General features: G+C 46.4%; 1 protein-coding gene across 5 annotated transcripts in view; it reads left to right on the top strand.

The window, feature by feature from the left end:
- Positions 1-24,218, top strand: part of pde1cb (phosphodiesterase 1C, calmodulin-dependent b) — a 139,231-nt gene that overhangs the window by 102,338 nt on the left and 12,675 nt on the right. For all 5 annotated transcript variants that reach the window (XM_056253422.1, XM_056253421.1, XM_056253424.1 and 2 more), the window contains 4 exons: positions 6,141-6,257; positions 6,338-6,478; positions 13,970-14,070; positions 20,780-20,908. In XM_056253422.1, coding sequence (XP_056109397.1) covers positions 6,141-6,257; positions 6,338-6,478; positions 13,970-14,070; positions 20,780-20,908 — 488 coding nt within the window. The remainder of the gene's footprint in view (positions 1-6,140; positions 6,258-6,337; positions 6,479-13,969; positions 14,071-20,779; positions 20,909-24,218) is intronic.

Below are 24,218 nucleotides of genomic sequence, written 5' to 3'. Positions count from 1 at the left end.
CGAGATATCAGAAATCCCCTGGCAATTTTTCATCCTCAATGTCTTGACATCATGCTGACCGAGTTTCGTTGCGATTGGTTGAATTCTCTAGGAGGAGTATATCGAATTCCAGGGGCATACGCTTCCAAACAAACCATAATAGCCGACTTCCTGTTGGGCTGGGGTAAAAAGTAAAAGTACGAAGGATATATGAACCGATGAGATCTATATGTGTACCGAGTTTCATATTATTACATGGAAGCGTGTTTGATTTATGGACCAAGTTTTCGGACCCCGTTCCAGGGGGCGCTGTCGAGCCCCCCTGCCACGCCCGGGTACCAGCTTCAGCCCGGCCCTGATGGCCGCGGGTTCTGACCAGTGTGCAAAGTTTCAAGAGTTTTCGTGCACGTTAAGAGCCCCAAAAGTGCCCGAATAGTCGATAAAATAATAATAATAATAATAATAATAATCCTAAGGAAAACAATAGGGCCTTCGCCTTTTCAAGGCTTGGGCCCTAAATATAGCTGCGAGCAGCGATTACGGGCCCAAGCCGGTGGCACCGCCACCCCGGTGCCTTTAGTTACCTAAAGGCACCAGGGTGGCGGTGCCGCCGGCTTTGGCCCTTCATCGCTGCTCGCAGCTATATTTATATATATATATATATATATATATATATATATATATATATATATATAAAGCCGGTGGCACCGCCACCCTGGTGCCTTTAGGGTTATTGTGCACGACGTGACACAAAATATCTGCTCGCTATCTGCCGAACGGCTCTGGTAGTTTCGCTTCAGCACTGATGATGTTGTAGAAATAGTGTGCTCTGGTTGGTCTGGATTATTCAGGATTTTTTATTTTATACAGAAATAAATTCTTTATAATTCAGATGAGAATAAAGTTAGTGTTGATTAAAATGAAGGAAAACAAATATATTGATCTGAAATATAGCACATTAATTAATTTATTTAGGTTCAATTACCAAACATAAAATCTTAATTTAATTTAAAGCAAACAATACATTTAAAATATATGGGTTGTATGCACATTTTTTTTTATAAAAAAAGATATATATCCAAAAAGACAAGGCCTTAAAGGGTTAAACTCTTGTCACTGTAACAGACACAATCTCTCTCTCTCTCTCTCTCTCTCTCTCTCTCTCTCTCTCTCTCTCTCTCTCTCTCTCTCTCTCTCTCTCACACACACACACACGTCAAGTCACTTACATTTTAGATGCAATATTGAATAAGCAGAAAAATCGGATTTTCTGCTCTGAAAATATAAATAAGCATAAAAATTTAATAAGCACTTTGAATATTCTAAACAGAATAAGCACTAGTCGCTAATGAATAAGTACTAGTACTTAATGGAATAGATACTAGTATCTAAAAAATAAGTACTAGTAGCATGAAAATAGAGACTAGTAGGTTAAAATGATTAAATGTTAAAATGGCTTGCCATATTGTCTCAGAGAGAGAGAAAGAGAAAATGACCTTTTAGATACTTACTAGATACTAGTATTTATTCAATAAATACTAGTACTAAGTCATTAGATACTAGTATCTATTAAATAGATACCAGTACTTATTCATTAGCTACTAATACGTATTCAAAAGAATATCTAAAGAATAAGCACTAGCTCTCACACACACACACACACACACACACACACACACACACAGCTTTGTTTTTGTGATATATGAGGACATTCCATAGGCGTAATGACTTTTATACTGGACAAACTGTATATTCTATCCCCCTACACTGCCCCTATCCCTAAACCTACCCATCACAGGAGACATGCTGCATTTTTACATAAAAAAACCCCCATTGTTTTTTATGTTTTTTAAGCTATTTGAAATATGAGGACACATGCAATGTCCTCATATATCACGTGTAAGTTGTAATACCAGTGTAATATGCATGTCATTATACACATTTGTGTCCTCATATATCACAAAAACAAACACACACACACACACACACACACACACACACACACACACACACACACACACACACACACACACACACACACACACACACACACACACACACACACGTCAAGTCACTTACATTTTTAGATGCAATATTGAATAAGCAGAAAAATCGGATTTTCTGCTCTGAAAATATAAATAAGCAAAAAAATTGAATAAGCACTTTGAATATTCTAAACAGAATAAGCACTAGTCGCTAATGAATAAGTACTAGTACTTAATGGAATAGATACTAGTATCTAAAAAATAAGTACTAGTAGCATGAAAATAGAGACTAGTAGGTTAAAATGATTAAATGTTAAAACGGCTTGCCATATTGGCTCAGAGAGAGAGAAAGAGAAAATGACCTTTTAGATACTAGTACCTATTAATAGATACTAGTATTTATTCAATAAATACTAGTACTAAGTCATTAGATACTAGTACCTATTAAATAGATACCAGTACTTATTCATTAGCTACTAATACGTATTCAAAAGAATATCTAAAGAATAAGCACTAGTATCTAAAGAATAGGCACTAGTATTAAAGAATAAGCACTAGTCGCTAATGAATAAGTACCAGTACTTAATGGAATAGATACTAGTATCTAAAAATAAGTACTAGTAGCATGAAAATAGAGACTAGTAGGTTAATATGATTAAATGTTAAAGCGGCTTGCCATATTGGCTCAGAGAGAGAGAGAGAGAAAATGACCCTATTCAAACCACAATATCTGACTTTCTGAGGGTCGGAGCTAATTACTTTAAATTAGAAAGTTGTTTGGCTTGAGGAGAAGAATATACACGCTGAGTTTTGTAACTGTAGATAAAACTAACCCCCCCACTTTTGTCAAAAGCATTTAGAAAGTGACACACTTCCTGCTGCCAGTTGGTGGCGCTATAACTTTGACTCACAATAGTCACATCCATGTGATCGGCCTCTTACAGCGAACATACTGTTGAAGTTTCATCAAGATCAGTTAATGTATGCAGAAGTTATAACACACTTCCTGTTTCCATTATTCGCCATAAATTCGTTTCCTCGCCACGGCCAAACCGTTCGAGATATGAAAAATCCCCTGGCAATTTTTCATCCTCAATGTCTTGACATCATGCTGACCGAGTTTCGTTGCGATTGGTTGAATTCTCTAGGAGGAGTATATCGAATTCCAGGGGCATACGCTTCCAAACAAACCATAATAGCCGACTTCCTGTTGGGCTGGGGTAAAAAGTAAAAGTACAAAGGATATATGAACCGATGAGATCTATATGTGTACCGAGTTTCATATTATTACATGGAAGCGTGTTTGATTTATGGACCAAGTTTTCGGACCCCGTTCCAGGGGGCGCTGTCGAGCCCCCCTGCCACGCCCGGGTACCAGCTTCAGCCCGGCCCTGATGGCCGCGGGTTCTGACCAGTGTGCAAAGTTTCAAGAGTTTTCGTGCACGTTAAGAGCCCCAAAAGTGCCCGAATAGTCGATAAAATAATAATAATAATAATAATAATAATAATAATAATAATAATAATAATAATCCTAAGGAAAACAATAGGGCCTTCGCCTTTTCAAGGCTTGGGCCCTAATAATAATCCTAAGGAAAACAATAGGGCCTTCGCCTTTTCAAGGCTTGGGCCCTAATAATAAAGACCTTAATAATAAGTTTAAGCTTAAAAGTCAGGGTCTGAGACAAGGTAAAAACAAAAATTAACAGATATAAATTAAGTTATAATACAGCATTTCTAAAGGCAGTTTTAAAGGGGTCATATAATGGTACATGCACTTTTTCAAGTTGATTGTACTGAAATGTGTGTTGGCAGTGCCTGTACACAACCATCATATAATGAAAAAAATGTATCCAGTGTTTTTGTTTTAATCTCCTCATATATTTTCCCCTGTCTCAAATCGAGCCGTTCGTTTTTGTGACGTCAATAAAACGGATGCCCCTCCCACGATTTTTTGATTGATAGCAGCGTTTCAACACATACCCGCCCTGAGCGAGCTGTCATCATAGTCCGCCATTGTTGATACACTGGAGCAGAATGGCGTCTAAGCGATTGTGGTGTTCTGTTCTTGGGTGTAATAAGGAACACAGCAGTCATTTTGATGTTCCTAAATCCGAATCGCTGAATACGCAGTAAGTTGCTGAGTTTTGTTTTCGAAGGGAATATTCCCCACGAGCAACGTCAATGCTCTCATGTTTGCGTGATTCGCGAATCTTTTCTCACCAGACTGCTTTATAAACGAGGATCAGTAAGTTATAAAGCTGGTTTTGCTAAGAAGCTGCTCCTGAAAAAAGAACCGGTACCAACTATTCGTGTCCCTGCTGCACCTCCAGAAGAAGTGAGTATAAAGTTTTATTAACCTTTATATTAATCTTTGCAAATCGCTTGCACGCTTCACGATGAATGCGGCTAAGGTTTAAACTCAGGGTACATTACGGCATGTTTTCTATACGACGTTCTCAATATAATTCATAATCCCACGTTTATAATGAACAACGCGTTATTGTTATTGTGTTATTACAAACTGAGTATGTATACATCAGTAAACACATACAGCGTTCGTACATCTCACTAAGTTACTCTACCCTGCCAGTACATACAAAGATAGATCAAAGTGACATTGGGCCCTATCTTGCACCCGGCGCAAATGACTTTGTACACTGACGCATGTATCATTCCTATTTTGCACCCGCGCAAAGCGGACTTTTCCCTCCACAGACACACGTCGGTTAACTAAGAAATACACTTGCGCTCCCCGGGGCGGTTTAGCGCAAAGAGGAGGCGTGTTCCGGCGCAAACTTTCCCTCATGCTATTTTGCTGTTCTATAAAACAATTGCGCCACTGACCAGAAAAAACCTAGTCTAAAGTCAGTGGCGCGTTGCGCGTTGTTCATTATGCTATTTTAAGGGCGCATGCTTGGCCATAATCAATGTAGCGTGTGCACAACGCGCATACACTTTGATTCTCTCATAAGCAGCAGTTTTCATTTTTGCAAATCATACATTATTACGATAGATAGATAGATAGATAGATAGATAGATAGATAGATAGATAGATAGATAGATAGATAGATAAATAGACAATTTATTATAAAAGCATACATGTAGTTTACACATTTACCCAAATTATCATACGCCTGTTTAACAGAAGTTAATTTGGGTGGGTTTCTCCATCCCCAATGTCACTTCTCTGTGTTTTACGGCCCTGACGAGAACGTTGCTCTCCTCGGCTGTGAACCGCTCCTGGCGCGCGCCTGGCAAATCCGCCGTTATAATAGGAATCCGCTTTAGAACAAGCGTGCCTGCTCTTAAAGGGAATGTGAGATGACGCTCTGGTTGGTTTATTTCACGTTACGCCCAAACCACACCTATGAATAATGAAGCTACTTCAGACCAACCCCTTTTAGATTTGCGCCAGGCGCAAGAGGCATTTATCCCGCCGGGAAAATAGCAACAGCGCCGGGATCCGCCCACAAAGTTACTTGCGCTTTGCGCTTTGACACTTGCGTTTCAGATCGTTAAAATAGGGCCCATTATGTTAACCAACCATTCAGAAACGTCCTGTTCGAGCCTTAATTGTCGAACTTCTTAGCGGCTGTCATCTTGTTTCGGGTCCGACTCCGGTTCAAATTGATACGGTTGCACAGATGTCCTCAGAGACTCCCGCTGCCATTCTCTCTCCAAAATATACCCTCAACTGTTGTCAAGGCAACACTCCACGTGCGTTGTATCAAAACGCCAGCAGAACAGAGGGGCGGAGAGAGCGAAGCTCATTATCATTTAAAGGCGTATGCACTGAAACGGAGTGCTGAAAACAGAGCTGTTTTTGACCAGGTAAAATTAGTGTTTTCTTACAATACTAATGAGAATTTTTAATTGAAGTATATAACAAACTTTTCATTTAGACCCTAAAGAATCAAATTAACTTGTATGAGAATAGCATTATATGACCCCTTTAATGTAACTAAAAATAAAAAGTTTAAATGTAGGGACACAAAAATGCATAAAACAGTCTTTTCTCTTAAAGGAATATTTCACATTGCATTCATTTTCTTAGTCGACACATGAGAACCAATAGTGTTTAGCATCAAACCTGGCATGACGGAAGGTGCTACGTTGAATGTGCAGAGGGGAAGAATATCTGTGTGCTGAGTTTGTTTCTCTGCTTTTTCTTCTCAGAATGTGGATAAGTGGTCGTTTGATGTGTTTGCTCTGAACGAGTCGAGTGGCGACCACTCACTCAAATTCATCTTCTATGAGCTCCTCACCCGATACGACCTCATCAGCCGCTTCAAGGTGAAAACAACTCTTGAAGAAGTGAGAGTAGAGGGCTGTAATGGTCTTTTTCAGAGTTATTAACACCGTATCTCTGACAGATCCCTGTATCAGCGCTGGTCTCATTTGTGGAGGCTCTGGAAGTGGGTTACAGCAAACATAAAAACCCCTACCACAACCTGATACACGCAGCCGACGTCACACAGACGGTACACTACCTGCTCCTGAAGACAGGGATGGTGGTAAGCTGAAACACACACACAGATCACATCAGAGGTATATGACTGGAATGAATAAGTTCAAGAAGGGCTTTTAATACAATTTTGTGACCTATACAGTAGAAAGCATTTTTTAAATCGGTGCTACATGACTAGAGAAACAGAAAAAAAGCACTTGTCTTACCTTTTGCCAAAGCCTGTCTACGGAAAGCCTGGCCACTCCCTATTAAGTCCTATTGAACCGAATTTTGGTTGTAGTTCCACCAGAGTTCCACTGGGGGCGATCGTCCGAGTGCAAAATGAATGGGAGTCTATGGAGCTAGACGGCTAAATGTGTCTCTTTCACCCGATTGCCGTTGAGAAATCTCAGATTTGAATGTAGGTTTTGCAAGTTCAACATGGGTTATTATAGGTCGAAAGTTGAAAGAACGAGTACTTATGTCCTTTCGATTTCTTACAGGTTGAGTTGTTGTTGCCCATAACACGCTAGCATTCTGCTACTGAATGCTGGTTGGTCAGTGAAGGACTGATTACGACCACAGATACCGCTTGATGGCATCGTGGCATCCGAAGCGGGACCAATGTTAAGGCGGACTTAACTCTTCTAGCACGTGTATTTACCCGTGTCAGCTGTGTTGTCGATGCCTCGAGAGAAAGGAAAGTGCAGAGCGCGAAAGCACCAAAGTGACTGAAGGATGGCCGTAAACCAGTATCTCTGGTCGTACGATGTGTATGACGCCATTGACATTTTAAAAGACTTTTTAAAGCAAATAAGTGACTCTAAAAAAATCTAACACCCAGTAATCTGTCATTTCTTTGCATCTCCTTTAGAAAACAACATTCAAATTACTAGACAAAAAATTATATCCTGAGAAAAGTGGATTTTGAGGGGTATAGCTCCATAGACCTCCATTCATTCTGCACTCGTCCTGTGAGCGCCCTCATATGGAACCAGAGTGGAACTGCAACCAGTTCAGAAGCCGGAAGTTTACTGAGAGTGGGAGTTCTCCCCTTATTAGACATTCTCTGCTTTTGCTAAATAGGTAGGAAAACTTCAACACCCATAATGCACTGGGCATGTTGTCGTCCAATGCTTACCAGAGTCAAATACCGCCTTGCTTTAGTAGAAAATACCTCCTAGCAAACTTGTAGTCATAATGGTTTTGACTTGTATTGTTCCCAGGTGCAGGAATTCAAAGAGTAAACGTTTAGCGCTAGTGAGTAACTTTCGTTTTTTCCAGTGAAGGATCCAGTGTGTTGTAGGCTGAGGCTAAAGGCTGCACAGCATCGTAAATACAGAGAGAACGCTGTGTGAAAATCTGAAGATCCTCCATGTTTGTAGTCAACATTTCAAACTGGATGACCACGAACACAGTGTTTTAGGCCAAACAGAGAGGAAAAAACTGAAGAAGAAAAAAGCCGTTCGGTCAGTTCTTCCCAACCCGCCGAAGCTTACAAGTAATAAAGCTGTTGCCATAGTGTTCCATTTTTACCATAATGCTGTTTAAAGAGTAGACATAGTATGCTACCATTTTCAGTGATAAACCTACAATTACAATAACTGTTCTGTTAATAACCCTCTGTCAATCCGACTGTCTGTGGGGGGAATTAAAAAATGCGGAAGTACAATCGGCAGTTTTCACGGAAGCATTTCACGTCATCCGGCAGAATTAGCTGACAAATAAACATGAAATTCGAGTAAACATTGTTCATTTACATATAGTATACTACTGACATTGTAACAATACAAAACTGATTGAAAATCAGTGAAGTTACACTTTAAATGACCAAAAACTATTTTTAATAGTTCTAGTTTATATTAACAATAGCAACACTGCTCTGGGCTTGTGGAATCTCTTCCCTCATGTTTACAGCGGCGAAATGCAACGACATTACTACACCCTTCATTATCAACATGCTCTTGCAGCATAGACTGGTTTGTTGATTATACTGATCTAATGTGGCGTTGTTCCACTCGCTCTCAGTTCAGATACAGTGTTAATCATCTTGATAATGTTACGGTGACAACATGTCGAAGTCTGTGGGCACGAACTCAAGAGTAACTGCGCAGAAACCCAGCGGCGTAATCATTAATTCTGCTGACACGTTTGTGCTGGCGAACACACATACACACATCTTAAGCTTTTTAATAAACAATCATCAGGCCTGTCATAAAGCAGCCGTTCCTGAAGAGAATCCTCATGCGGTTTTCTCAAATGAGGGTCATTTACACAAATCTCTTTATCTTGCATCTGACTTGCTCACAAAGAGGCACGTCTCTCATCAGAATGCACTTCTGCAAGACAAATGTAGTGTGATGGTGTCATTTTGCACTCTGAACTGGAGTCCCTCTATTAAATGATTAAATATTAAGATGAAGTCCTGTGGGAAGCAGCGTGCAGCTGAGAGCTCAAGGTCCTTCAGAGCTTTAGATTCAAGATTGATCTGTGTTTCAACATCACATGTCCATTATTGTACTGCTATTGACTCAGGGCTTTTGGCTATTTACTTATTTTGGGGCTCTCCTAGAATACATTTACATGATTTAAAAATGAAATGAAATAAATTATCATACTGTACATTGCTGCAGCACTTCTTTTCAGTTTTAGTTCCTGTCTCTTTAAAACACACCATTCTGAAAAGTCCAGTCTGCTCTGCTCTGATTGGTCAGCTGGCCCAGTCTGTTATGATTGGTCAACCAATGGAATTCTCAGTTGTGAATTATTTAAATTCGGCATGAAATGGAAATTGCTATTGTGACATATCCAAGTAAAACAGCTTCTCAAACAAGAATAAATGTAGAGCGAGGCATGATTTTGTCTATCAGGAATTGATTGGATGGTTGAATGGTTGTTGTTTGTTATTGCAGTGATCTCATGTTTGTCCAGCCCTCACGCCAGTAAACATCATCAGAGAAGAGAAGTGATGTCACTGTGAGAGGGAGGGGAGGTTATTTTGATGAAAGATTACAAGGGCACATGAATTTGAAAAAATAATAATAATAATAATGATGTGCAGGGATACATCATTTAAAACAAATGCTGCAATATTCCATAAAAATATGAATTGGCAATTTTGATTTCATGGTGACAACAACTTCATCTCAAATGTTATATTTTTGAAATAAGTCTCTTATGCTCATCAAGCCTGCATTTATTTGATCAAAAATACAGAGAAAACTGTAATCTTGAGAATATATATATATATATATACTGTATATATATATAGGTTTTCTATTTTAATATAGTTTAAGATATAATTTGCAAAAGCTGTCTTTAGTGTCACTTGATTGTCACGGTGCGTGGTGTGGAATAAATCCGTGGATTCAAGTGCAGAGTAAGAAATATTTAATAAGGACCAAAACATAAAATAAACAAAAGAAAACTACAACGTACAACCTTAATCCAGAACAAACAAGGCAGGGCAGGAACAGAACTCAACACGACGAATACACGTAACAAATACAACGAACGAGCACAGGACAGCAAACACAGGAAGACTAAATAGGAAGGCAAATAAGGTGGGTAACGAGGATAACAGGTGGGACAAATAAACCAATAATCAGATAACAAGGGGGAGGGACCAGACAATAACAAGAGCACATGGCCCAACATAACAAAACACTCAAGTGCATAACCAAGACAGGACAGACATGTGACACTACCCCCTCCCTATGGAGCGGCTACCAGACGCTCCATAAAACCGGGGCGGGAGCGGAAGGAAACACCAGGGCGGGACGGGAGGGACAGACCAGGGCGGGACGGGAGGGACAGACCAGGGCGGGACAGACCAGGGCAGGGCGGGTCGGACAGACCAGGGCAAAACAGAGAGTCCATCTGGCGGCCAGGGCGGTGAAGACCCCTCGGGCGGCCGGGGCGGTGAAGACCCCTCGGGCGGCCGGGGCGGTGAAGACCCCTCGGGCGGCCGGGGCGGTGAAGACCCCTCGGGCGGCCGGGGCGGTGAAGACCCCTCGGGCGGCCGGGGCGGTGAAGACCCCTCGGGCGGCCGGGGCGGTGAAGACCCCTCGGGCGGCCGGGGCGGTGAAGACCCCTCGGGAGGCCGGGGCGGTGAAGACCCCTCGGGAGGCCGGGGCGGTGAAGACCCCTCGGGAGGCCGGGGCGGTGAAGACCCCTCGGGAGGCCGGGGCGGTGAAGACCCCTCGGGAGGCCGGGGCGGTGAAGACCCCTCGGGAGGCCGGGGCGGTGAAGACCCCTCGGGAGGCCGGGGCGGTGAAGACCCCTCGGGCGGCCGGGGCGGAGCAGACCCCTCGGGCGGCCGGGGCGGAGCAGACCCCTCGGGCGGCCGGGGCGGTGAAGACCCCTCGGGCGGCCAGGGCGAAGCAGACCCCTCGGGCGGCCAGGGCGGTGGCTCAGGCTCTGGAACAGCAAACACCGGCTCAGGAACAGCAGACACCGGCTCAGGAACAGCAGACACCGGCTCAGGAACAGCAGACACCGGCTCAGGAACAGCAGACACCGGCTCAGGAACAGCCACAAGAACTGTAACAGTCACAAAAACAGACACAAACACAGAAACAAATACTGGCTCTGGAACAGGCACCGGCTCTGGAACAGACATTGGCTCCAGCTCTGGGACGGGCACTGGCTCTGCCTCCGGCTCTGGAACGGGTATTGGCTCTGCCTCCGGCTCTGGAACGGGCAATGGCTCTGCCTCCGGCTCTGGAACAGCAGACACTGGCTCCGGCTCTGGAACAGCAGACACTGGCTCCGGTCCTGGAACAGCAGACACTGGCTCCGGTCCTGGAACAGCAGACACTGGCTCCGGCCCTGGAACAGCAGACACTGGCTCCGGCTCGGGAACAGGAGACACGGGCATGTCCAGGATCCGAGCCAGACGCTCCAGATAGTCCAGGTCCATGAAGGCAGACGGCACTGGCTCTGCCTCCGGCTCTGGAACGGGTACTGGCTCTGCCTCCGGCTCTGGAACGGGCACTGGCTCTGCCTCCGGCTCAGGAACGGGCACTGGCTCTGCCTCCGGCTCTGGAACGGGCACTGGCTCTGCCTCCGGCTCTGGAACGGGCACTGGCTCTGCCTCCGGCTCTGGAACGGGCACTGGCTCTGCCTCCGGCTCTGGAACGGGCACTGGCTCTGCCTCCGGCTCTGGAACGGGCACTGGCTCTGCCTCCGGCTCTGGAACGGGCACTGGCTCTGCCTCCGGCTCTGGAACGGGCACTGGCTCTGGCTCCGGCTCTGGAACAGCAGACACTGGCATGTCCAGGATCCGAGCCAGACGCTCCAGATAGTCCAGGACCATGAAGGGAGACGGAACGTGAACAGTCTCTGACTGGGCAGACGGGACGTGAACAGTCTCTGACTGGGCAGACGGGAGTTGAACAGTCTCTGACTGGGCAGACGGGACGTGAACAGTCTCTGACTGGGCAGACGGGACGTGAACAGTCTCTGACTGGGCAGACGGGACGTGAACAGTCTCTGACTGGGCAGACGGGACGTGAACAGTCTCTGACTGGGCAGACGGGACGTGAACAGTCTCTGACTGGGCAGACGGGACGTGAACAGTCTCTGACTGGGCAGACGGGACGTGAACAGTCTCTGACTGGGCAGACGGGACGTGAACAGTCTCTGACTGGGCAGACGGGACGTGAACAGTCTCTGACTGGGCAGACGGGACGTGAACAGTCTCTGACTGGGCAGACGGGACGTGAACAGTCTCTGACTGGGCAGACGGGACGTGAACAGTCTCTGACTGGGCAGACGGGACGTGAACAGTCTCTGACTGGGCAGACGGGACGTGAACAGTCTCTGACTGGGCAGACGTGACGTGAACAGTCTCTGACTGGGCAGACGTGACGTGAACAGCCTCTCGCTGGGCAGACGTGACGTGAGCAGTCTCTCGCTGGGCAGACGTGACGTGAGCAGTCTCTCGCTGGGCAGACGTGACATGAACAGTCTCCGAATGGACAGGCGCATGTCTCCTCCTCCTCCTCCGTCCCTTCTGACGGATATGCGCAGACTCGGGGCTGGCTAAAACCATCGACGGAGTACCAACACTGGACGGATCCAGTGACAATGATTTTCTTTCCGAAGAGGCCAGTGGAGAAGACTCTGCTGCCCTCCTCTCCTCATTCCTTTGAGCGCACAGGGAGAAATATTTTAAAAGAGAAATCCCATTCTCCCTTTCTGCAGGACAAAGTTCGCTCCGCTGAATCCACATAATGGCTCGTTCGTTCTGTCACGGTGCGTGGTGTGGAATAAATCCGTGGATTCAAGTGCAGAGTAAGAAATATTTAATAAGGACCAAAACATAAAATAAACAAAAGAAAACTACAACGTACAACCTTAATCCAGAACAAACAAGGCAGGGCAGGAACAGAACTCAACACGACGAATACACGTAACAAATACAACGAACGAGCACAGGACAGCAAACACAGGAAGACTAAATAGGAAGGCAAATAAGGTGGGTAACGAGGATAACAGGTGGGACAAATAAACCAATAATCAGATAACAAGGGGGAGGGACCAGACAATAACAAGAGCACATGGCCCAACATAACAAAACACTCAAGTGCATAACCAAGACAGGACAGACATGTGACATTGATCCTCCAAAAATCATTCTAATATGCTGATCTGTTACTCAGTTGTCAGTTATTAATGTTATTAAACAGTTGAGCTGCTTAATATTTTTTGTGGAGCCTGTGATACTTTTTTTTATACAGCATTTATTCAAAATATAAATATTTTCGAACAATATAAATATTTACTATAATCTTTTATCAATTTAACACATCCTTGCTGAATAAAAGTTGTAATTTCTTTACAAAAAAGGATGAAAAAAAATACTGACCCCAAACTTTTTAACTTTAGTGTATATTGTTACAAAAGATTTCTATTTTAAAAAATGCTATTCTTTTTTAACTTTTTATTCATTAAAAAATCCTGAAAAAAAGTATCACAGGTTATAAAAAATTATATTAAGCAGCACAAATGTTTCCAACATTGATAATAAATCAGCATTAGAATGATTTCTGAAGGATAATGACTGGGTTAATGGCTGATGAAAATTCAGCTTTGCATCACAAAAATTAATTATATATTACGATAGAAAAAACATTATTTTAAATTGTAATAATATTTCACAATATTACAGTGTTTTTTTCTGTATTTTTTATCAAATACATGCAGGCTTGAAGAGCATAAGAGACTTTTTTCAAAAACATACAAAAATAAATATTTCCAAATTTTGACCGGTATTGTATTTTTAAGGCAGTTGTAGTGTAACAAAAAAGAAAAGATTAAAATGTAGGGTCATAAAAATGCCCAAATTATTATTTTCTCTTAAAGGAATAGTTCACTCAAATCTAAGCACAGTTTGAGATCTTTACTCTAGGCATTTATTTTTTTGTCAGGAAAACATCTTAGAAGGTGGTGCTTTCAGCAGAGGTCCTGATTTGCTCTTTATTTAGCCTCATTTCCATTACGGAGAAATGAGATGTTAAAGAGCTCTCATGCGTGATGTTTCTTTCCTCTCCAGCACTGGATGACGGAGTTGGAGATTTTTGCGATGCTTTTCGCCGCTGCCGTCCACGACTACGAACACACCGGGACCACAAACAACTTCCACATCCAGACCAGGTAACGCATGAGAGAACTGGGTGAGTCATCCATCAGACCGGCACAAAACCTCAACATGAGCCGGCTGAATGAAAGACGGAGAAAGATGACCAAAACCTGACCTGGGACAAATTACAAAAACACAGTTTTGATAAGGTTTTTTTTTTCTCCCCTGGTTTCCTCGTGTCAGTGAATTGGTTTGTGGGTTTATTTGTATGAAGTACTGTTGTAAAAAGTTTGGGGTTGATACGACTACACAAAATATTTTTGAAAGAAGTCTCTTTCAAAGCCTGCATTTATTTGACCAAAAATACAGTGAAACAGAAATATTGTGAATATATTATTACAATTTAAAATAACAGTTCCCTTTCGTAGTCACTCCGAGTTACGTCGGATGACGGAGAATGGGGGGTTTCGCCAGAAAGCCTATCATCTTCGAGTATTAAAAAACGAGCCTATGGCAATGAAATGCCATGGGTCTGCGGAATTTGCATAATGTATCTCCGCCCCACCGCGTGGGTATTTAAGGAGAGACACCTGCAACAGCAGATCATGTTTTCGCTTCGGAGCCAAGAGCATCTCTTCACTCCACAAGCCAAATCCTGAGTTTTCTCAGTGACTACATCTCTTCGAGACGAGCGAACTCTCCGGTGTTGGTGTGACGGCGGTATCCAGCGAGTTTCACATTGCCTGCGAGCTGAGCAGTGGTCTGCCAGTCTGTGTGTTCTCCCTGGTCGCTTCAACATCCGCGGAGTTTTTCCTCTCACTAAAGAGCTGCACGCGGCACGTCTTTTTAAAGACGCTTCTTTCTAAAGACGATCTGCCCGTGTTTTTCTGAGTGTGGTATTCTGATAGATTCAGCTGATGGGCGCGAGCGCTGTTTTGAGTGTTTGGGCTTTGATCGCGCTCAGACAGCGCTCGTGGGTGTGTCACGTTCTCTCACTGGGAACGTGACCATCGCAATGTAACGGTCGAGACTCGATGAGCTCAATGAGTGAGAGTCCCCTCATCCACACCCCGATCTATTTTTCTCCACGTGAGATAATACTTCGGCTGGTGGCCAGGGTGACCTAAGACGGCAGGTTTGGAACTAAACCGACGAAAAATTCCTCGGTCCACACCCCGTCTTTCACATTGCAACCTGCGTGGTCCCAGGTGAGTTCGCCGGCCCGCCCGCGGGCCCGCGGTCTCATTCGGTCCCCTGGCTGATGAAATCATGTATCACCGCATCACAAGGTGAGCTGGAGTCCTCTAGAGATGATGGCTCGTCTGTGCTGCCGTCCTCGGATGTGCTAGCATAACGAGTTTGATCCAGAGTGCACAGCTATGCTTCCCGGGCTGCCGCGAGTATCGGGCTTGTGTGGAACCTTCTGCCATGTCCCGAGCACTTAAGGCTGTTGATTGGTTTTTGGGGGTGGCGAACCCAAATCCATTCTACCCGGACGTGCATGAAGAGATCATGAGATCGTGGAAGTCTCCTTGACTTTTCGCGACTGCTCAGTGGCCTCTTCCGCCTTCTCTGCCCTTGTAGAGGCCGCGGCCTAGGGTGCACTGGGGTTCCCCCTGTGGAGTGTTCTGTGGCAACACTTATGTGTCCCCACAGCGCCTCCACCTGGCGTTGCGACTCTTAGGCACCCCTCCAATGCCTGTAGGTTCTTGTCTACTCCGGTGGCGGGGACCTATAGAACTGCGGGGCAGGCTGCCACCTCACTGCGTGTTATTGCCATCCTCCTGGGTGTTCAATGACATGCACGAGGGTAGGGCTGATTCAGGGCTCATCCTTGAGCTGCCTGCCGTCACCGACCTTGCTCTCCGAGCGACGTAGGTGACCGCACGCTCCCTGAGTCAGGTGATGTCCACATAGGTGGTCAGACACCTCTGGCTAACCTGGTTGATGTGCGCGAGGCTGAGTGATTTCGTTTCCTCAACTCCCCCATATCCCAGGCTGGCCTCTTCGGCGGCGCAGTCGAGGACTCTGCCCAACAGTTCTCGGCCGCCCAGAAGTGGACTGTGGCTATTTTGTCTGACCCCGCGGCTTTGCTGCCTCCAGCTGCCGGCTCATACGCCTCAGTCCGCTTGCTGCCGAATGCGCCCTCCTGCGACTTCCGCCCCCTCCCGCCCGGCCCCCAGCAGCACCGGGCCGCGCCGTGGAGGTGGTCGCAGGAAGGCGCCCCTGCCCGTACCAGTCCCGCAGCCCCGCCAAGGCCAGGCTTGCGGCGCTCCCGTTAGGGGCAGCTCAGATGTGGGTTGCAGTTCTTTAGGGAGTGGTTGCAGGGCCACTCCTTCCCCCGGTGGAGGGCTGGGGGAGAATCTATTCTAAACCAAAGAGCTGCATCCCATCTCTGAGCCCTCAGAGGGCCGGACGACAGTGCGCGACGCTCCCGGGCCTTGCCGCTCTCGTCCCCCTCTGTCTCTGAGGGCGCGGATGACAGTGTGTGCCGTCTCCGGACCACACCACTCTCGTCCCCCTCTGTCGCCAGACCCCTGGCAGAGCAGACCCCCATGGAACGCTGGTCCTTCCCTGGTCTCCTCTGTCAGGACGCGGAGCATGACCGTGCCCCCGCACCGGGCCGCTATGCCACCCACGCCTGGGCCGGTCACTCCGCTTCGCTGCCCCTCCGGGGGGACGTCTGTCGTTCGGATGTTTCCGCTGGTTCAGTTCTTGGGGGCTTGGTTAGAGCTTCCCTACCTGTCCCGCTGGGTCGCCCGAACTATCAGGCTCGGCTATGCGATCCAATTCGCACGGTCTCCTCCCCGCTTCAGGGGAGTCCGTTTACTTTGGTCGGTGGCAATGCCCCGATCATGAGAGCGGAGGTTGCCACCCTGCTGGCGAAGGGTGCAATCGAGACTGTCCCTCCAGCCGAAATGAGGTCAGGGTTTTACAGCCCGTACTTCATTGTCCCCAAGAAGACCGGTGGGTTACGGCCAATCCTGGATCTGCGCGTCTTGAGCCGCTCCCTTCACAGGCTGCCGTTCAGGATGCTCACGACCAAACGCATTTTCGAATGCGTGCGGCCACAGGATTGGTTTGCAGCGATAGACCTGAAGGACGCCTACTTTCATGTCTCCATTTTACCTCGACTCAGACCGTTTCTTCGGTTTGCTTTCGAGGGGCAGGCATACCAGTACGCAGTTCTCCCATTCGGGTTGGCTCTGTCTCCTCGCGTCTTTACGAAGGTCGTCGAGGCAGCCCTTGTTCCCCTGCGCAAACACGGGGTTCGCATCCTGAATTACCTCGACGACTGGCTAATATTAGCTCACTCTCGAGTCCAGGTTTGTGAACACAGAGACCTAGTGCTCCGGCACCTAGCCCGTCTGGGCCTTCGGGTCAACTGGGAGAAGAGCAAACTTTGCCCCGTGCAGAGGATCTCTTTTCTCGGTATGGAGATAGACTCGGTCGCCATGTCCGCGCAGCTTTCGAGCGAGCGCGCACACTCACTGCTGACTTGTCTTCGCCAGTTCGAGGGCAAGAGTGCGGTCCCACTGAAACTTTTTCAGAGGCTCCTGGGGCATATGGCATCCGCAGCCGCGGCAACGCCACTCGGATTGCTTCATATGAGACCGCTTCAGCTGTGGCTTCGCGATCGGGTCCCGAGGTGGGCATGGCATCGCGGTACGCTCAGAGTTCCAATAACTCCGACCTGCCATCAGTCCTTCACCCCGTGGCGGAACCTCAGCTTTCTACAGGCCGGAGTTCCCCTAGAACGAGTTTCCAGGCATGTTGTTGTCTCCACAGATGCCTCTGCCATGGGCTGGGGCGCCATGTGCAATGGACATGCAGCCGCGGGCTCCTGGACAGGACCCCAGCGCCTCATGCATGTCAATTGCCTCGAGTTGCTGGCAGTACGCCTTGCCCTGCACCGCTTCCACGCGCTGCTCCAGGGTCAACACGTACTTGTCCGTCCGGACAATACCGCGACAGTAGCGTACATCAACCATCAGGGTGGTCTACGCTCTCGCCGTATGTCGCAACTCGCACGCCACCTCCTCTTATGGAGTCAGAAGCACCTGAGGTCCCTTCGTGCTATTTACATTCCAGGAGAGCGGAACCTTGCAGCCGACGAGCTGTCACGGCTCCGGCCAACCTCTGGCGAATGGCGACTCCATCCCCAGTCGGTCCAGCTGATATGGGACCAGTTCGGGGACGCACAGATATATCTGTTTGCCTCCCACGACTCATCCCATTGCGCCCTGTATTACTCCCTGACCGAGGGCACGCTCGGCACGGATGCACTGGCGCACAGCTGGCCGCAGGGCCTACGCAAATATGCGTTTCCCCCAGTGAGCCTTCTCGCACGGACTCTGTGCAAGATCAAGGTGGACGAGGAGCAGGTCATATTGGTCGCCCCATACTGGCCCACCAAGACCTGGTTCTCCGAACTGGTACTCCTCGCGACAGCACCTCCTTGGCCAATTCCTCTGAGGAAGGACCTCCTTTCTCAGAGACGGGGCACCCTATGGCACCCTCGTCCCGATCTTTGGAGACTCCACGTGTGGCTCCTGGACGGGACGAGGCAGGTTTGAGTACCCTGCCACCTGTGGTGGCGGCTACCATCACTTCCGCTAGAGCGTTGTCCACGAGACACGTCTACACGTTGAAGTGGAACCTCTTCGTCAACTGGTGCTCTTCTCGGCGAGAAGACCCCAGGAGATACTCGATTGGTGTCGTGCTTTCCTTTCTGCAAGACGGGCTGGAGTGAAGGCTGTCTCCCTCCACCCTGAAGGTGTATGTGGCCGCTATCGCCGCTTATCACGATGCAGTTGAAGGTAAGTCTCTGGGAAAGCACGACCTGATCATCAGGTTCCTGAGAGGAGCGAGGAGACTGAATCCTCCTCGCCCTCCTCTCGTACCCTCTTGGGACCTCTCAGTGGTCTTATATGCCCTGCAGAGGGCTCCCTTTGAGCCTCTGCAATCAGTGGAGATTAAGTTCCTGTCAATAAAGACAGCCCTCCTGGTTGCACTGGCCTCCATCAAGAGGTTGGGGGATCTGCACGCACTCTCCGTTGACGAAGCGTGCCTGGAATTCGGGCCGGCCTGCTCTCACGTGATCCTGAGACCCCGGCCTGGATATGTGCCCAAGGTTCCCACCACTTCCTTCCGGGACCAGGTGGTGAACCTGCAAGCGCTGCCCCTGGAGGAGGCAGACCCAGCCTTGACACTTCTCTGTCCAGTACGTGCCCTCTGTGCTTACGTAGACAGGACGCAGTGTTTCAGGACCTCAGACCAGCTCTTTGTCTGTTATGGTGGGAAGCTGAAGGGAAAGGCTCTCTCCAAGCAAAGGTTATCCCACTGGATAGTGGACGCCATTTCTTTGGCATACCAGCAGCAAGGTCGACCGTGCCCCCTTGGTGTGACCGCCCACTCCACCCGGAGTGTAGCGTCCTCTTGGGCTTTAGCGCGTGGCGCCTCGTTAACTGACATCTGCAGAGCTGCAGGCTGGGCGACACCCAACACATTCGCCAGATTTTACAATCTCTGAGTGGAGCCAGTCTCCGCCCATGTACTGTCTTTTTCAAGCTAACATGGGAGCCGTTAGGTGTCTCGCTTGCTCGCCATTCCAATCCACGGACTGGATACGTGCGATATTTCCTCAGGTAGCCTTCCTCTCTGAAGCCCTGAGTTCCTCCAGCACTGTTGACGCTGGCGCCAGTGTCTATTGCCTGTGCGTCGGCTAGGTGCCTCCGTGTGCATGGTTCCTCCTCTGAGTAACCCCCACATGTGTATTTCCACTGTAAGCCTCTTTGAGCATGTGTCTTTCCCTCGGCAAGCCACCTTGCCACTCCTGGAGTTGAAAGTTGCCACCCCACGGGCTGGTCACTCCAGTGTTCCTCCATATGAAGCCCCCTCGGCCATATGTGTATTCTTAAGTCCTCCCTATGTGTAAGCATGCTGTGGCATATCTCCCCTGAGATATGCTTCCCAGTGTACCTTGGTATTCCTGTGTTAAGTAGGACTCCTTCGTCCGTGCCTATATCACGACAGGGAGGTCAGACTTCGCAGGGCACTGGAAGACAGCTGTGAAGGTGGCGTGATTACACGGGGACCCCCATTCTCCGTCATCCGACGTAACTCGGAGTGACTACGAAAGGGAACGTCTCGGTTACGGATGTAACCCTCGTTCCCTGAGTAGGGAACGGAGACGTTACGTCTCCCTGCCACTTCCGCTGTACCGCTGGGTAGACGCCTGAGTTCATTCTCGGCTCCTCAGCGAAGACATGATCTGCTGTTGCAGGTGTCTCTCCTTAAATACCCACGCGGTGGGGCGGAGATACATTATGCAAATTCCGCAGACCCATGGCATTTCATTGCCATAGGCTCGTTTTTTTATACTCGAAGATGATAGGCTTTCTGGCGAAACGCCCCATTCTCCGTCATCCGACGTAACAAAAATAAATATATTCACATAGAAAACGTCTCGGTTACGGATGTAACCCTCGTTCCCTGAGTAGGGAACGGAGACGTTTTCTATGTGAATATATTTATTTTTGTGACTTATTTCCGCATCATTACTCCAGTCTTCAGTGTCACATGATCCTTGAGAAATCATTCTAATATGCTGATTTGCTGCTCAAGAAACATTTCTGATTATTATCAGATTATTATATTATGTTGAAAACAGTTGTGCTGCTTCATATTTTTGTGGAAACCATAATAATTTTTTTTTTGAGGGTTACTTGTTGTATAGAAAAAGGGAAATTGTGTGTATTGAGTTTCCACTCGCTCCTTCAGGTCGGACACAGCCATCCTGTACAACGACCGCTCTGTTCTGGAGAGTCATCACGTCAGCGCTGCGTATCGACTGCTTCAGGACGACGACGAGATGAACATCCTGTACAACCTCTCCAAAGATGACTGGAGGTACAGCACCATTTCACATCCATCATTCTATACTTTTTCCTCATTATCTCACTTCTTTTGTGTCCAGAGAACAGACAAACTGACAGTTTCACATCAATTTTCTATAACTGCAATATCATGATATGCAGGGCTCCAGACTAACTTTTTGCCTTGGTTGCACTGGTGCGCCTAACTTTTTTATTTAGGTGCACCAGCACAAAATTTAGGTGCACTCAATTTTTTCCTCGTCTCGCGTCGCCTTTAACGCCACAATTTCAAGGTCACCTTTTTATCACGCTCCATATACATTCATATATATTATGTAAATGCTTTTAAACAAGAATAAGGTGTAGTTTTTTATTATTATTTGAAGCACAATTATACTGTCTATATAAAAATATAAATCTTTAAAAAAAATAAAATTAAAGTGCTGTTTTACATTGTTCAAGTTAGGGCAGGGTATTGACACAAATTTCACAATTCGATTCAATATTGATTATTTTGGATATCAGGTACAATACATGGCAAATTTCCCCTAGAAAAACAAATCTTAACTAATGCTGTAAACTGGGAGTCGTAGCCTATAGGCTTCATTAGCCTACTATAATATTGAAGGTAAAAATTACCTGATTTGTACACAAACACTTAAATTACACTTATTTATTTTTAAAATAATAAAGTTATATGAAATATAAACATTTAAATGGTGGCTGCATAAAAACTTTTCTAGCTAGCTAACGAGTTTATGGTCACTGGAAATGTTTTTTCTGAGGTAAATGTGACGTTACATTACATTGTTTACAAGCGTTTTACTGACGTCTTTCCACGGTTGAAACACTGATTGAGCGATTCCATGTGACATGATACGGATTTCGATAAGTTGTAGCCTACTCTATCTTTTAACACACTTTCAGATGCGTTCATGTTTATTTCGCGCTGTAACTGGTATTATTAAGGCGGAGGAGGAGATCATGTGCGTTCCGCGCTGCTGCTTCTCTTGAGCTGAGCCAGAGCGATCTCACGCCACAGCGCCAAAACGGTATTTATGTTTTTGAATTTCGTAAGAAAATTGACCTAATTTGAAATCTGAGACTTTGTTTCAAATCAATAGTAACAAAGCACAAAGATTATTGCGATTTATTGGATGGGATGCTCGCTACAATGTTCCATTCATTCATCAACTGAAAACAGCATAGCCCAACGGTTCGTAAAAATCAATGAGAATCGATTAAAATCGAGAAAGCAATATTTTTTTTACCTAGTTCAAGTTTCTTCGTCGTCTGTTTTCTTGCGTTTATTTAGCTGATGCTGCTGATTGCCGTAACTGATTCTCTGGTGCTCAGGTGACAGGTCGCAACCAAGGGGGTAATCCATCAGCCGGAAGTTGAAGCTGCCTCCGGGGCCGCCATTGTAGCTGGCTATCACCTGCTGTTAGCATCCCATTGACTCCCATTCATTTTGGCGTCACTTTGACAGCGAATAACTTTACATCTGAGGCGTCCAAAGACTCCATTTGTCCATTAATTATTTCTAAAGAAACACGACAATGTATAAAAGGCTCCATTACTTTGTATCTTAGGTTATGGCCCCGTAGAAGCCATTCTTGTAAAAATAGGCTAACGATTGCGTCATAACCACGGGACGCTCTGTCGCACAGTAGAGAAATTACCGTATAGACAGAAGTAGAAGCTCGTAGGCAATCTTTAACTGTCTATGAGGCAATCGGGTGGACATGGAGGCATAAAGTCAAGGGAGAAGCCCATAGATAGAGAGTTCATAAAAGCAACGGGACAAAATATTTCAACAACAGATTTGTTTCAGATTTCAATTCAGATTTATCCCGGCACAGCTACTAGAAGGTCAGAACGGTTGCTCACGTGACAACTACGTCGTCAAGCTCAGTTTGAGCCTGCGCAGTGCGCTTGGCTATCAGGAAGTGAGTGCCCATTATGGGCTTCAACTCTCTCCGTTGAAATCAACGGGGTCGCTGTGTCCATTTCTTTTACTGTCTATGGTCGCAATTTATTTCAATCACACAGCACGGAGCATTTTAGTCCTACAGGAATATCTGAACCACAGCCAATCAGAGGCAAAGACCCGCCCAATCTCTATCTCTGATTGGTTTAGACCACGATATGATCCAACCATGCGTGCAAGGAGAACAAAAGACTCGTTTGTGGAGAGGCAGCGGATGCGATCATGCGAGGACGTTAGGTTCACTGGTGCGACCTAGGAAAAATTTTCGTCGCACCGTTACAAATTTTGGTCGCATGTGCGACCAAATTGGTCGCACTCTAGAGCCCTGATATGTCATAGTAACTGGGTGTTTTTCCAAGTATGGGTACTTTTATGTACCAGAGGTTGATTTTTATTAAAACTTGCAGATTTCCGCTTTTTTCTTCTTTTTTTTTAAATAAGGTCTCGTTCATTTATTCATTCAAACTTAAAGCCACACTCTCAAAAATATATAGTTTATGTATATATATACAGCAGCATATACTGTGTGTATATACACTCACCTAAAGGATTATTAGTTACACCATACTAATACTGTGTTTGACCCCCTTTCGCCTTCAGAACTGCCTTAATTCTACGCGGCATTGATTCAACAAGGTGCTGAAAGCATTGTTTAGAAATGTTGGCCCATATTGATAGGATAGCATCTTGCAGTTGATGGAGATTTGTGGGATTCCCATCCAGGGCACGAAGTTCCCGTTCCACCACATCCCAAAGATGCTCTATTGGGTTGAGATCTGGTGACTGTGGGGGCCATTTTAGTACAGTGAACTCATTGTCAAGAAACTAAAGAAACCAATTTGAAATGATTCGAGCTTTGTGACATGGTGCTATATCCTGCTGGAAGTAGCCATCAGAGGATGGGTACATGGTGGCCATAAAGGGATGGACATGGTCAGAAATAATGCTCAGGTAGGCCGTGGCATTTAAACGATGCCCAATTGGCACTGAGGGGCCTAAAGTGTGCCGAGAAAACATCCCCCACACCATTACACCACCACCACCAGCCTGCACAGTGGTAACAAGGCATGATGGATCCATGTTCTCATTCTGTTTACGCCAAATTCTGACTCTACCATCTGAATGTCTCAACAGAAATCGAGACTCATCAGACCAGGCAACATTTTTCCAGTCTTCAACTGTCCAATTTTGGTGAGCTCTTGCAAATTGTAGCCTCTTTTTCCTATTTGTAGTGGAGATGAGTGGTACCCGGCGGGGTCTTCTGCTGTTGTAGCCCATCCGCCTCAAGGTTGTGCGTGTTGTGGCTTCACAAATGCTTTGCTGCATACCTCGGTTGTAACGAGTGGTTATTTCA

This window comes from Rhinichthys klamathensis, unplaced genomic scaffold, assembly GCF_029890125.1.
Source record: "Rhinichthys klamathensis goyatoka isolate OS25496 unplaced genomic scaffold, OSU_Roscu_1.1 h1tg000105l_1, whole genome shotgun sequence".
NCBI classification, from domain to species: domain Eukaryota; kingdom Metazoa; phylum Chordata; class Actinopteri; order Cypriniformes; family Leuciscidae; genus Rhinichthys; species Rhinichthys klamathensis.
This window is presented reverse-complemented; position numbering and strand designations above follow the sequence as displayed.